The 14,648-nt window shown below is 44.1% G+C and overlaps 1 protein-coding gene across 4 annotated transcripts in view; it reads right to left on the bottom strand.

Annotated features, from left to right (window-relative positions):
- CNTN2 (contactin 2) overlaps positions 1 to 14,648 on the bottom strand; it is a 61,966-nt gene that overhangs the window by 1,980 nt on the left and 45,338 nt on the right. For 2 of the 4 annotated variants that reach the window (XM_079981930.1, XM_079981931.1), the window contains exons 10-22: positions 12,883 to 13,012; positions 11,579 to 11,729; positions 10,288 to 10,415; positions 9,277 to 9,452; positions 8,924 to 9,044; positions 7,865 to 8,023; positions 7,600 to 7,749; positions 6,746 to 6,816; positions 4,770 to 5,004; positions 4,415 to 4,530; positions 3,967 to 4,153; positions 2,273 to 2,385; positions 1,399 to 1,567 (exon numbers count right to left, since the gene is read on the bottom strand). In XM_079981930.1, the coding sequence (XP_079838056.1) occupies positions 1,399 to 1,567; positions 2,273 to 2,385; positions 3,967 to 4,153; positions 4,415 to 4,530; positions 4,770 to 5,004; positions 6,746 to 6,816; positions 7,600 to 7,749; positions 7,865 to 8,023; positions 8,924 to 9,044; positions 9,277 to 9,452; positions 10,288 to 10,415; positions 11,579 to 11,729; positions 12,883 to 13,012 (1,906 nt within the window). Of the gene's footprint in view, positions 1 to 1,329; positions 1,568 to 2,272; positions 2,386 to 3,966; positions 4,154 to 4,414; positions 4,531 to 4,769; positions 5,005 to 6,745; positions 6,817 to 7,599; positions 7,750 to 7,864; positions 8,024 to 8,923; positions 9,045 to 9,276; positions 9,453 to 10,287; positions 10,416 to 11,578; positions 11,730 to 12,882; positions 13,013 to 14,648 lie in introns of all 4 variants that reach the window. The other 2 variants (XM_079981933.1, XM_079981932.1) reach the window with 2 other exon arrangements.

Below are 14,648 nucleotides of genomic sequence, written 5' to 3' on the forward strand. Positions count from 1 at the left end.
AAACAAAGGCCAGCCAGGAGAGAAGTATTCTAAAATACAAGCCATTTATAGTGGAATGTATTTGCACAGAGAGTTTTGGTGATCTAGTCATTCAATTAGTGCATTGCTTAATTGATCACTCAACTGCTTGTGTTGCAATACATTTCTCAATATTATTGATTTACTGATGAAGAACTACTGTTTCACTCTGTTCTTCTCCAAGGTTTTGTGTGTGTGTGTGTGTGTGTGTGTGTGTGTGTTTTTAACCAAACCAAACACTGGCGTGATTATTTTCTGACTTTGGTTCCAGAGACCTTTTTGAGTGTGCAGCTGATGTAACAGTCCTGCTTCTGTGTGCATATATCAGCCACTATAACTGGATGTCTTAGGAGTTTGCTTACCTCTTCAAAATGAATTTGAGACAACTAAACTTGAATTTTTCCTGGTGGTATGCAATGGTACACAGTACCACCACCTTTTATTGGGAAGGAGGAAGGAGGGGTTCTTGGATCCTGTCACAGCATTGAATCTCCTTCCCTAAGCTGGGCAAATGCTTCCTGGACTTTGGGAAGGAGGTGCAAGGCTCTGACAGGATCCTGGAGCCCTTCTGCCTCCTTCCCGAAGCAGGAATCGTTCCACATGTAATTGCTTTTCCTGGCCCTGAGGAAATTTTGCACCCAGGGCAACTGACCAGAGTACCGGCACCTTTCTTTTCTAGAAACAAGGTACTGGTGCTACTCCACCCTCCACCATGCTCCACTACTGCATTGCTTCTTCAACTTCCTAAACACAGGTCCCAAACACATTTCACAGTGGTGGCTGAACCTATACTTCTAGTGTTGTTATGAAAATTCTTACTCCATGGCTTGGAAGTATGAACCTCAGAGCTGCATGGCGCTTGCTTCAAGTGTAAGATCGCCCTGTAATCCTTATCCAGTTAACATTTTATTTAATCCAAGTTTGTGCAGAACTGAACTCCTTTGCCCCCTCATCACATATTTCAATTCATAGTAAACCCAGGGTTAGAATATGCATTAGAATGTTTTGGGATGGGTTCCATGTCCCATTTCACTACCAAATCAAAACACTCTGACTAAATACCCATGGACACTAGACAGGAGTTCAGGCAAGGCACACTTTCCAACTCAAGTGTGGAACAAGAGTCCTTATTCATCCTCCACACTGGAGAAATGTGACCCAGCACTATAGCATTCAATCTTGTTATTTCCCCAGCATTTATCCCTTTTAATTTTCCACTGTCACACCAAAGCAGAGAACCAAGTAACAAAGCCAGGGGAGAATAAACGTGCCCGTTACTAAAGGCAATTGATCCTGCCGTTTTTAACTTGCCTGCTGGGGCGAAAAGTTGAGCCTACACGATAAATGTAGAATAAGGAGAAAAGAGAAGAGCAGACGCACCACTGTTTCTCAGGATGCGCACCTCTGCTGGGACTCCATCTCCTCCTGGACCAGTCGTCCTGATTTGCACCACTGCATGAGTAGAGTCTTCTGGAACCATGATCTCAATCCAATTTTTGGCGGCTGTGTACAGAACAGGAGCTGAGTGCGGGTCCGACTGGTACAGCATCTATTGGGAGGAGGCATGTTGAGTTTACTGTTGTTGAGTCCCCTTCAACTTAAGGATCACTCCCATCCCTCAGTTATTTTTAAGGAACCAGTAGTCACAGGGGCGGCATGTGCGTTTTCCAATATCTTGCAGAAGACTCCTGAGCCTGATCTTGTGCAAATTTACTTGGGAGTTAAGCCCTTGTTCAGAAATCAAATGTTGATGGGACTTACAGATAAGGATGTGTAGAGTCACAGCTACACATCCAGAGAAAATGGAAAGTTGCCCAACAGATGCAGAACCACAGGACAGAGAAAGAATGGAGCAGCCTTTTAAGATCTGGATTTAATTCCCCCGGGAAAGCTTAGTGGTTTTTAATGTATGTATTTGATAGTTGCCTTAGTTCTGTGCTGCACACAGCATTTTATTGTGCTGGTTGTGTATCTGGACTTTTATGCCGGTTGTCTCTTAAGTTTATTGTGGCTTTATTGCAGTATGGATTTACTGTTATTTTTTATTTCATTTATTTTTTATTTGTGCAATGCCCAGAGCATTTATTTTATGAGGAGTCTCGCTCACTCAGTAAATTAATGAAATACCACCCTGCCACCCAGTGTTATTTCTCAGGGGGGTATACTTTGCACTGACTTATTATACTGCATTTCAGAAGTTAAGAATCCTTCAGCCAAGGGCGGTGGTGGAGGGGGGAGACTTTCTACAAGTTACCTTGTACCCAGTGACAGCAGACTCATCTGAATTGGCGACCACAGGATCCCACTTGATGCTAATGCTGGTGCTGGAAAACTTCCAGGAAATGTTGCTTGGTGGCCTTTTTGGTGCTAGAGGATACAAAATGGCAGAGATCTTTACTACAGCAACAGAAAGCAAGATAGAGGCCTACAGACAATGCTTTGGCTGATGAAATCCAATCCACACAACCCTTCCTCCCACCTGCCATCTGGCTACCCATTCTACAAATCTGGGAGCATTCCCTCTTCTCTCCCACCCATTCCTCCTGTGCTCCACTTTCTCCCATCTCCTCAGTCATTCTAGCCCAGGCACAGGCAAACTCCAGCCCTCCAGTTGTTTGGGAATACAATTCCCATCATCCCTGACCACTGGTCCTGTTACCTAGGGATGATGGGAATTGTAGTCCCAAACATCTGGAGGGCTGGAGTTTGCCTGTGCCCACTGGTGGAGGAAGAGGAGTGCGGGGGGAACGCACCACCCCCGCAGCGCGATCCCAGTGGGGTGCCATCACAGCTCCCCCCCCCCCGCCTGTGCTGGGCGCCATGCCTGGAACGCGTGCCTGTCCTGCCCCCACCTGCTCTCTGCCCCCCAGTGCGGGAGTATGAAGCTCTGCCACTGCCTATGCCTGTTCTAGCCTCTTGGGAAAGGGCTGTAGATCAGCGGCAGAGCATGTAGAAGGTCCCAAGTTCCACCTCTGGCATCTTCAGGTAAGGCTGGGACTCCTGCCTGAAGCCCTGGACAGCTGCTGTCAGTCAGTGTAGATATTTTCTAATACTGAACTAGATCGACCAGTGGTCTGAGTCAGTATAAGGCACCACCCTATGTCTCTCCTCCCACCTTCTTACTTACCTTCTTCTTTTCTCCTCAATTCTTAGTCATCCCCATTGCTCTCTTGCTACCTCTCCCAATATCCCTCCTCCCTGATGTACATGTACAGAATACACTGAGCCCTCATTGCCATAAAGATGATAAAGGGAAAGGTTGCTCCCCTCCCTCTCCAGCTCTAACTCTAGTAAATGGAAAGGGAATCCTCTCAGGGCCAGTTCTACCACAAGGCACAGTGTGCCATATGCATAAGGCATCAGATTTTGAGTGTCATTCAATAATGACAAATTGCAAATGTTAGAGGAAGCCACTCTGGGATGGATCTGCCGGAAATTTGGCAGCCCAAATTTACTCTGCAAGGACTCATTTGCTTGCAAATTTCATCCACTTATGTGAAAAGGGAGGAGAATGGTTAACATCATTTGTAGCTTCTTCATGATATTAAATTGGATGAAACAAAGCTTTGGACTTAACACATCAGATTCAGACCCAATCCACAAATCAAATCAGATGGATAGGGATCTGAAACAGATCAGGCTGCTTTCAAATGCTATGAATACAAGGCAAATGTTGTGGTTGGGGCACACCCTTAGTCAACACACAGACAACCCCCTCCCCACAACACTATATAATGTATATACTGCTTTTCTGTACAAGAAGATAAACCCAAAGCAGCTTGCAAGTTAAAAGAAATAAAATCATCACAGATGCAACACACATTATAAGGCACAAAACCCACAGCAATAAAAAGAAAAAAACAGGCATCGTAAGCTACAGACACACATATCAGAGGTGACTGAAGTATTTACAGAGAAGAAAGGCAGGTTCAGCTAATGCTCACTCACGTGGTTTTGTAGTCATGAAACTGGTGGGAGGACTGGCTGGCCCAGTCCCAGCCCGGTTGTAAGCCCTGACAGCCACACGATACTTGGTATTGGGTTGGAGGTCTGTCACACGTGCTGAGTTGACAAGTCCCGCAGTCCTCACTCTGTCAGCAGCCTCCTCTTTGTCACCATGTTTCCAGTACCGGATCTGAAGACAGGGACACATGGCAATCTGAGCTCCTTTGACACTGAAGTGTTTAATTTTTAAGTCAGCAGTAAGACTATTTCCTCTGAGCAGCCCATATCAGCTTAGCCGCAAGAGGAGATTCTGTCATGTTATCAGACTGAACTGAGGTGGCTCTGCAAACAGTTGCTGAGATGCCACCATGCCAGTCCAATGCTTCTTTTTGTGGGGTTGTCTCTGAACCTGAGCCTTGCTCCAGATCCACTCCTTCCCCTTTCTTCTTACCTCATAGCCCAAAAGGACTCCATTCATTTCATGTTGCTCCACGGGATCCCAAGAAAAATCTGCTTCTGTGGCCGACACTGCCTTGAGAGTAACGTTAGAGGGAGCCACTCTTGGTTCTGTGGACATACAACAGCAAAACCTTGGAATTATGGGCAAATCTAATCCAAGTCTAGAAATATCTGCAAGGCGCAAAGATCAGGAGCCAGACACTTGGCCTCCTGTCAAAGGGTAAGGCAGGAAACAACTCTTGCAATGCTATTGATCTGGTGCTCTTGAGAGAAGCATCAGGTGGAAATTGAACTGAGCCAAAGCAATACTCGGCAGTATGCAATTCACTCTTACGATCCCAGCCTACCTTCCTCCGCAGAATGCACAATGGAGACCAAGCTCTCTGGCCCCTCCCCCTTCCTGTTGAAGGCCTTGATCTTCACTTCAAAGGGAGTATAGGGTGCGATGCTCTCATTGCGATAAACATAATGTAGGGATTCCGCATGGGGCACGCTTGCTGTCTTCCACACCTGAGTGCCTTCTTTGCGAAAAGAGAGCCTATATCCAAAGCCATCTCCATTTTGGTACTCCCGTTGCATTGGCTGAAATGCAGGTTGGGACCAGTTGAGGGGGGGGGGACAAAACAGAAAGACTCCACAACATTGGTCTGGATCCAGATTTCACATACACATGACATGCTTTATACAGATTTATGTACACAACAGTGACATGCCAGCTGGTCAAATGAGGAAGAGAACAAAAAGGAGGTAAAATCTGGACTCGGGTAGTACAGTTTAAAATCAAGTATCCTTCCTAGAAATGACAAGTACTTAGTAAGGTTCTCTGAAGACTTGTAATGAGAATTTTTTTACCTTTCTACATTTATTTAAATTTTGAGGTGTTTTGTAATGAGTTATATTAGAATTGGAAAATGCTATGATATAAAGGTTACCTTTGAAAGCCAAGAGGTGGGAGGGAAGGAAGTCAATAGGCTCTAAAGAGCCAAAGATGTTAAGTGGATAACAATGATGTGACTATATATGTTTAAATGGAAAATTAATAAAAATTATTTAAAGAAAAGAAAAGTACTATTCACATGGAAATAATCCTGGATCCTTCTTTAAAGGATTTGCGGGATTTGACATCATTCTGCAGAGCCTGCAAGGGCCTGTTCCGCCAGGTCTTTGGTCGGGGTTCAGTCTGATTCTTTTATTTCTGTATAAGAACAAGCATTAAAGAGGCCTCCTAGCCCACTCGCAGGTCCTTTATAAGACCAGTGGTAACAGTTGGCCCTGGAGAATATTAACCACTCTCAATTTTACCCATGGACTGCCATCTTTCCAGATTTTAATTTGCTCTGAAATAATTTTAAGATGTATTTTAATTAATTGATTGCCTGTTTTTATGTTCTTATGTTCTTTGTATACTGTCTTAGTTTTATGATGTTAGCCGCCTGAGCTAACTACTACTAAAAAGGTAAAGGTAAAGGTACCCCTGCCCGTACGGGCCAGTCTTGACAGACTCTGGGGTTGTGCGCCCATCTCACTTAAGAGGCCAGGGGCCAGCGCTGTCCGGAGACACTTCCGGGTCACGTGGCCAGCGTGACATCGCTGCTCTGGCGAGCCAGAGCCGCACATGGAAACGCCGTTTACCTTCCCGCTGGTAAGCGGTCCCTATTTATCTACTTGCACCCGGAGGTGCTTTCGAACTGCTAGGTTGGCAGGCGCTGGGACCGAGCAGCGGGAGCGCACCCCGCCGCAGGGATTCGAACCGCCGACCTTTCGATCGGCAAGCCCTAGGCGCTGAGGCTTTAACCCACAGCGCCACCTGCGTCCCTTAACTACTACTACTACTACTCAAATAGGGATCTTTTTTTTATATAGAAAACAAAAGCCCATATTACTCTCGGTTGATAGATTTATTTTACAAACACGTGCAAATTGAACTTCTTTATTAACTACTTTATCTGCATAATGGGATGGGAAATGGTGAGCTGGCACCAGCAGTGGCCTGGGAGGCAGTAGGATCCTTCCAGTAGTGGAGGTGCCACATGTGGCACATGTGCCCTAGAACATGGACTGGGGGGCAACATCAGCCAGCAGGTGGACTACCTGAAGGCGGGATCCCTGCCCAATGCTATGACAAACTCTGGTAAGCTGTAACCAAAGAAAGCTGCGGTCATTGTCAACCCCTACTATTTCCATGTATTTGTGCTCCTGAACAACAAACATGCTTTGTCGCACGTAACACACAGTGATTATTTTGCCTACTCCTAGAAGAAATGCAAAGAAAAACAGAGACCTGTCAGCAATGAAATTGCCCACTTTTGCGTGTCTGGCTTACCGCCCAGTTAATGATGAGTTCTCCAGGTGCTCCTCCTCCTCCATTGAGCCCAGATGGTGCAACAGTAGGGGCTGGAATGATCCCCCCAAAGAGAAGCAGAAGATGACATGTTAAATCGGAAAACAAAAGTCAAGCAATACTGAAGAAAAGCACCGTTTCAATAATTAGAATCAATCAACTACATCATAAAGAAGGTATATTGAAGCAGAGATTCAGGTAGATTGTCCCACTGAACTTTCACCTGTGAAATATGAGTGTCAATTTTTAAAAAATATTTAAAGGACATCACTTTGGAAAGTCTAAGGAAGTCCAAGAATGCATGCACTTAAAAAAGGCCCAATAAATCACCGCAAAAACTTTGTGGAGTTTTTAAATCAGATGTTGTAGTCCTCATGAAAATGTGAAGGTCATGTATCTTGTAAGTTCATAAGCTGAAGCAGCAATTGATTGTGACAGCCACCGGATCAAAATAATTTCTGTGAGTCATTCCATCATTATAAGAATTCTGATAGCACCATGAAGTGAAACAACAACAACAACTACTTCTTCTACTTCTGGCTTTGGAAAATACCTTATTACATTTTTACCCCACCTTTCTTCCCAATGGACAGCATACAACAAAAATACAGGCACAATAATTAAAGAGTTAAAATCTGTTTCAGAATAAAAGATCACTAAGATAGATAAATACAGCAGGTGAGCGAAGCAATTTTGTAAGAAGGCATTTTCAGACGACACCAAAATGCTGATCAGGTGGGGGAACAGCTACAGCTCTACAGGGAGGGAGTTTCATAACCACAGGGCCCACCAGACAGAAGACCCTACCCTGCATCACCACCGGGTGGTATACTCACCAGCTTCTTTGGTGCGGATCTTGGTAGAAGGCACACTGGGTTCTCCCACTCCAAGGATGTTGCTGGCCAGGACCCGAAATTCATAATCCATCCATGGTATGAGGTTGGCCACTTGGGCCGTCTCTGCATTACCTTCAATATTTGCAGGATCTATAACCCAAAAGCACGAGAATAGAACAAATAGAGCAAGCAGTGCTAAAGGAATAACAGCGAAGCCTCCTACTGAAGCCTGTTCCGTGTGGGCCACTGCCCTCAAGACACTTACTGGTGCGCACTTGCTTCCACTTGGAGAAGAGTGGAGTGCGGGCCTGGATGACATATTTGGCAATGGGGCTGTGGTTATCAAAGCCTCGGCTCCAGCTCAGCTGCACAGTGGTGTCCTTGATGTCCCTCACCACCAACCCGCCAGGTGGCCCTGGAGGACCTACCAAAAAGGGAAGAACAACAGACATAATGACATCCCAGAACCACGTAGAAGAGGAATCATGCTTCATGATACATGTGCACATAATGCCTGTGCTAAAGGAGCTGCGCTTGCTGCTGTTTAGTTACTGAGCCAGATTTAAGATGTCCATTTTCCTACATAAAGCCCTGAAAAACTGAGAGCTACATCTTCTCCTGTACAGATTGAAGTCTGCAGATGGAGCCATCCTGATTGTACCAGGACCTATTACGGGGGCAGTGCAGAGTAGGGACTTCTCCATTGTGGCACCTGCCATATGGAATGGGCTTCCCATGGAGATTAGGTGAGCACCAATCATGTGGTGTTTTGGCCACCAATTGAAGACATACCTCTTTACCAAGGCTTTCCCTGATCCTCAGTATCTTCCTATATACAGAGAAATGTAAGGCTGTCATCACACAGCCACCACTGAAGGATTTGTAGGAACACACCACAATTCTGGATCTGCATGAAGTAAATCTTTCCATCTTGTTAGAAAAAGGCTCCATCTCTCTCTTTTGGTTTAGAATGCAATTCTATATGTGAATGTGTATATTTGTATGAAATGTAACTGGGCAGCCCTTACTATGAGATCAGCCTTTGCCAACCCTCTAACTACTTTGGACTATCTTCAATGATGGGCATTGTAGCCTAAAACATGTGGAGGGCATCAGGCTTACTAGATAGAGTCAACTTTACTCTATAGCTTGACCAGTGGGTGAGTTGGGTGGCAAGATAAATATTCAGCTCTTATACTGTTTTGTGGAGAATATAAGTTGGTTGTCTTTCTGGGAGTGGGAGCAGGAGCAAGTGCAGGCAGGGGACAACTTTTTTGGACTTGTCACTGCAAAAATTGTGGGGTGGCAGGACAGGAAAAATTACCTCTTACAACCAGCAATGCTGACTCAGAAGCACTGTCCACCACTGTCTGAGCTGTGCAAGTATATCGACCAGCATGTTTCAGCTGAGCATTCAAGATCAAAAGGTCTCCAATGTTCTCTTTCTGTGATAGAAGAATCAATAGGAATAATGTCAGAACCAATCTGAGAAATTGCGGCATGCAGGTTTAAAAGAGGAGAAAGGCAACAGAAAATCAGGCAGCATCTTAGCAGTGGGCAAATGATGAGATCTATCAGAGGACATCCCAATGAAAAGGTAGAAGTGTAGTTGGTTCTCCTTGAATTGTGACCACCTTTCTGGAAATTATAGGGCATCATGGGATTTGCAGTACTCACTGTACTAGCTCGCTTGTAGTGGCCTTCGGACTTGACAAAGTCAATGAGAAAGTCATCCAGGAACCAAGTAAAGGTGAGGTCCATTGTTGGGTCATGAGAGGCACGGCACTGAAGGGTAATATTTTCACCTACATTAATGTCAGCACTGGATGGTGCAAGGGTAATTTTAGTGGCATCTGCAGAACAAGCAGGTGAGTTGATGGTTAGTTGTCAATAGTTGTTTGTGCGCATCAGTTTTCATTAACATAACACAGGCACAGAACAGGATGAATGGCATCGGTCTCTGAATACAGATTTGCTGGTGAAAAAAAATAACTATAAACTAGGAAAGCCCAGAGCACCTCAGTTATGGTTCTGCCATCCCCAAAAAATCAGTGAGAAGGGCTGCAACACTGCCATCTTGAACCAGTTGTATCTTTTACTGTGGGCTTAATGTGGCTGGAAAGGAAGGAAAGCCCACTTTAATTACTTTAGTGAACTAGCAATACACTCTTCTCTTGCTGTAGTACTTGCAGGGCAGAAATGATGGCAAAATGTATTGTTGACCTTTCCATGATTGCAGTGTTTCTCAAACAGCACGCAGAGACCCGCCACATGGCCTCAGTGCCACAACTTGCCCGGTGTTTCCTCACTTGCCTACCCCACCCCTAGCTATGCCACAGCCTTTCGGCTGGACTAAGGTCAGCCTCAATGATTCCTTGCATGGTGGGAGAGAGAGAAGTCTGAGGCTAGTGGGAGAGAGGGAAGGGCTCCTTCTTCTGAGGGGAAAGTGCCAGAGGAGGTGCGGAAGGAAATGAGAAAATAAGATAATACGATAATATTTAACAACAACACAAACTGCAAATACAAAGGAAGAGGATAACTGAGGAGACCTGATATGGGAGAAATAAGAGAATTTTGTGACTGTGAGCCTCAGTAATTTTCAGCCTTCTTGAGTAGGCCCTGGGGGTAGGAAGCTTGAGAATCCCTGCATTATTACATTTGGTCCCAGTGGCAATAAGATGCCCTTACCTCGAACTGAGAGAACTCCTGTGCTGTTTGCTTTGCCCATGAAATTCTCTGCGAAGCAGGTGTATTTGCCCTCATCTAACTTGCTAATATTCCGAATGATCAAGGTGCCATCTGGAGTGATGGTGATGCTGCAGTGGAAGAAGAGCCCATCAGGAGAAAGTGAGAGAATAATTCAGCCAACCACAGACCCACTTGCCTGTCACGGGACATGTAGCATGAAGGCAGTGATGAATTCTGTCAAAAGGTATTGGAAATAATACGTCGTATAACACTGACCTTCCAAAGAAAGACTGAGGTGCCACTGGGCTGCAGTGATAGTGTGGCAGCTCTGTTTAGTTTTGTTTTAAAAGAAAAAGGAGAAAGGGTTACTGGGGGGGAAGGGGATCCTAAGTCCTGCCCCCTGTTAGGAGTTATCTTACATCTGGTCACCTGATAGCAGAAAGATGATTCAAAAGGTGGAGGTGGGTCTCACATGCAGGCTGCAGTTAAAGGTGCAGCAAACAACTGGATAACTATGTTATTTTACAAGCAAACAAGCAACTCTGGTTACTTTTGGAAGTTTTAAATCAGCAGGCTAGGATACCAAACAGTAGCTGTGATTAACTTTCACCAAAAAGAAATACATGTCCTTACTCTTAAATAATTGAACAAGATATACATGGAAAGCTGAATACTCCCACATATGAAATACACTTATTTAAAGGATGTTGCCATTTTTCTGCCTCAAGCTGCCTGAAGGTGATGTGATTCAAGCTTACATTTTCACTGTGCAAATCCTTTGGGGATACTGTTCTCTGTACAAGCTGTTTAAGAATTGGCAACTGTCTACCACTCTTCTGACCATCTGTGTGGCAGGGAGGACACTCCTTCGCAGTTTCAACACTGCTTCTTGCTTGCTAGATTTTCATAGTAAATGTAGGTGGTGCTCCAAAATCCAAGCAGCCTAGTACAACTGAAGTGCTGAATAAAAACCTCTCACATTCCTGCACAAGTCATGCTTTTCCGTCAAGCTGCTATTTGGACAACAGATACTACTGCCCCCCCCTAAAACGATTCAAGGGGCTTAGAGCAGAGCCACCATGCAAGAAGATACTGCTTCTGAAGGATCAATCCTAAGGAGACTTACCTCACTGAACACACCGGGACACCCTTCCAAGTAAACACGCATGGGATCAGTTCCACACAATAAATTTAAGCTAACCAGAAGCCAGCAGGATAATTGCACTGAGAAGGGACTGCATGCTCAAAGCTACTTAGTCTTAGCTAGGAACTAGCTTAAGGGTCCTCATACCTGGAGCTATTGCTCAGAAGCTCAGTCCCTTTGGTCCAGAGTATAATGGCCTTTGGTGCAGCTCTTGGCTGGCAGTGGATAATGATTTCTCCGCCTCGAGCTGCTGGTATTAGTCGCCTCACGGGGTTTAGCCGAAAATCTGGAGCAAAGGCTAAAGGGGAAAATAAAATGATTAAGTAGGTTTTACGAATGCTGAGCCCTGGGAATGGTAAAGGCAAGCTTCCTGTAGATTCTATAATAGTGCAAAAGTAACACGATAACATATATCATGGTTTCTGTTAAATAAAGTTGCTTGTTTGTTACTTGGACACTTAAAGTAACGTAACAGTGAGGTGGCTCAGTGTTTAGTCCAAGTGAGACAAATTTAACTACGCAAACCTCCAATTCATTGAACAAAATGCAAATGTGATCGTGTTTTACACTGTGAAAATCAGCATGCTGCAAGTTCAGATCTCTGAAGCCCAAAAAGTCTGAAATTGAACACTTTGAAGAATAAAATGTCAAAACCCAAGCGTTATTAATACTTCAAAATAGCTACATATTAAATTTTGAACAGAAAGATTACTGATTCCAAGTGTAATTTCAAAGTCAGAACTTCAAAACTCAAAACCCCAGAAGTCACTGAATTTGAAACTGGTTGAAATGAGTGCTCAATATCTAAAAGGGCAGCTGCCTGCTTCTGTTCAGTCCTGTCAAAGCAAATGAGCCAGAAATACACACAGTTAATAAAATCTATAGTGCTAAAAAACAATATAGGGGAACATGTTGTGGCTAATTAGAGAAGTTTAATTCACCTCTATTCATCTTACATCAGACTGAATTCACATACCAATATGGATGAAAAAGTCTGGTAGTTTCACTATGCATGTAGGCATATTTCAGTCTTGGCTGCGACAGTGCCTTGATCTTTGAGAAAAACCAACTGAGATTGGCCATAAATACTGTATTGCCTCATAACCTAAGCAGATGTTGACATTTCAAATTAAAACCATTTGAGGTTTCTTAGATTTTTCTTGCCACTAAAACTGCTAGAATACAATCTGTTAACAGCAGTCCTCCAGGACTAAAGAAAATAAAATGTTAAAAATGAAATTCACCATGAAGCAATATGGCAAAGTATTAGGCCAGTCCATTATCTTACTGCTTTTTAGACAGGGAATCTGCTAATATTTAAGATTAAAATCCAAGCATTAATACTAGTGAACAAGTCCCATTCAACACACAGGGCTCACTTCTGGAGAAATAACCCCCTTTCTAAAGCATATCGGTATTGCCCAGACAATCCACAGAAATCCAGAACGTACCTTGCACAGCCAATTCAGCACTTGCATAAATGCTGCCATGCTTGTTCTCTCCTACACACTGGTACATCCCAGAGTCCTCCATTGTTAACTTTAAAATCCTCAAATCCCCACTATTCACTTCAATGCGATTCTGTGCAAACAAGTAGATTAGGTGGTTAGATCACAACACAGAGCATGAAATGCAAGTGCTATATACACAGAAGTGAGCTTCAGTAGAGAACATCACATTACCCCTCTCAGTAGTGACACGGTTGTGCTGTTCAACACATTTGCCCTATTCTGTGCCTGCTGCCACTCACGTGTCTCTGTGCATAGGCCTAGAGGGCATGGTTAGCCTCTGGCCTATGGGCCCTCCAAATGTGGTCCTTCGGGCTTTCTTTCTGCCCCAGGGGAGTCTCTTTAGGCCATGGTCTGTATCCAAGGCCATGACCCCTCACTGTTCCTCATCAGGTTGTCCTGAATGGAAAGTTTCATTGAAAGGTGATTGTGCCTCTTGTTTGAATGGAGAGATGTGTATTTGTTGTAATGAGTTTATGTATAGAAAACTCTGCCTTTTTCTTTGCTGGAATTCAGCCTACCAAACACAGGTAAGAAACATTAACCTCTCTGTCAACTTTAGCCTCTGGCCCTGCCTTCCACTGCTATACAGCCCTTGGAAAGTTGTCTATAGATACAGACCAACTTTGGTATACAGAAACAGTGCAACAACTGAAGCACAGCAGATGTCATCTCTAAGGATATCTGTCCAGTTTAAAAAGCTATTGTTTGATATTTTGCTCACCCAGAGCTGGACATATTGTCTTGAAAAACAGAACAATGCAAATGAATACGCCATGTTCTCGGCAGATTCACTCCATTGAATGCCTGACCCCAATATTTATATGTGGCCCATGCTTTCGTGCCCAGAAATCTCTCCAACCAATTTCTCCCCAGAAAGACATCAGTTTATAATTTAAAGATCCTAGTATTACAATGCAGATTAAAAATATCCAGTAGCTGAGGGGTTCAAGTCAGACAATTTAGAAGTGGCAAATAAGAACAAAACTACTATGGGGGAAACAAAAAAACATTTTTTGAGGCAAAAGTTAAGACTCAAGTTCTTAAAGCATTTCGAAGCAACTGGGGTCTCTCCCATGTGTACAACAATCTGAGGCTGCAATCCTAAAGTCATGTATCTGGGAAGAGGTCCCCACTAAATTCAATGGAACCTACTTCTGAGACAAATATACGATTATGCTGTGGAAAAGGAGCAGAAAGAGACATTCAGGAGCATGTGTACTTCTGTTCTTACAAAGGTCACCCCGGGTTTGTTTTTTTGTTTTGCTATTTGTACATTAAGGTGCAGCTCTATCAATTCCAACTTAAAAGCAGCCAGGTAGCAATCCTTTTTGTTGCAGATCAAAAGTGTGGCACACTGGTGTAGCAAAAGGAAAGATTTATGACACAACAGAGGCCATCATACAAGGCTACCAAATCAGCTTCTGAGCCAAAACTGGACCTAAACCCCAGTTGATATGGGTCTAGAAAATTGGTTTCCTCCAAGAGCACCTGGATCTGGTCCATGCTCAGGAACCTTGCCCAAGAAGGGGAGATTGGAAACTGAATGGCAATTACTTAGGTTTTCCGAATCCACAGAGGATTTCTTGAAGAGAGGTTTTACCACAGCTTTTTACCCTTGCCTTTTTACTATTCCCTCTCGCATGGAGGCATTAATCACCTCCCTGGCCCTTCCAGCTATCCTCCTCCTCCTTGCTAGTTTTTACCTG

The sequence above is a fragment of the Podarcis cretensis genome (assembly GCF_951804945.1).
Source record: "Podarcis cretensis genome assembly, chromosome: 6".
NCBI lineage: Eukaryota > Metazoa > Chordata > Lepidosauria > Squamata > Lacertidae > Podarcis > Podarcis cretensis.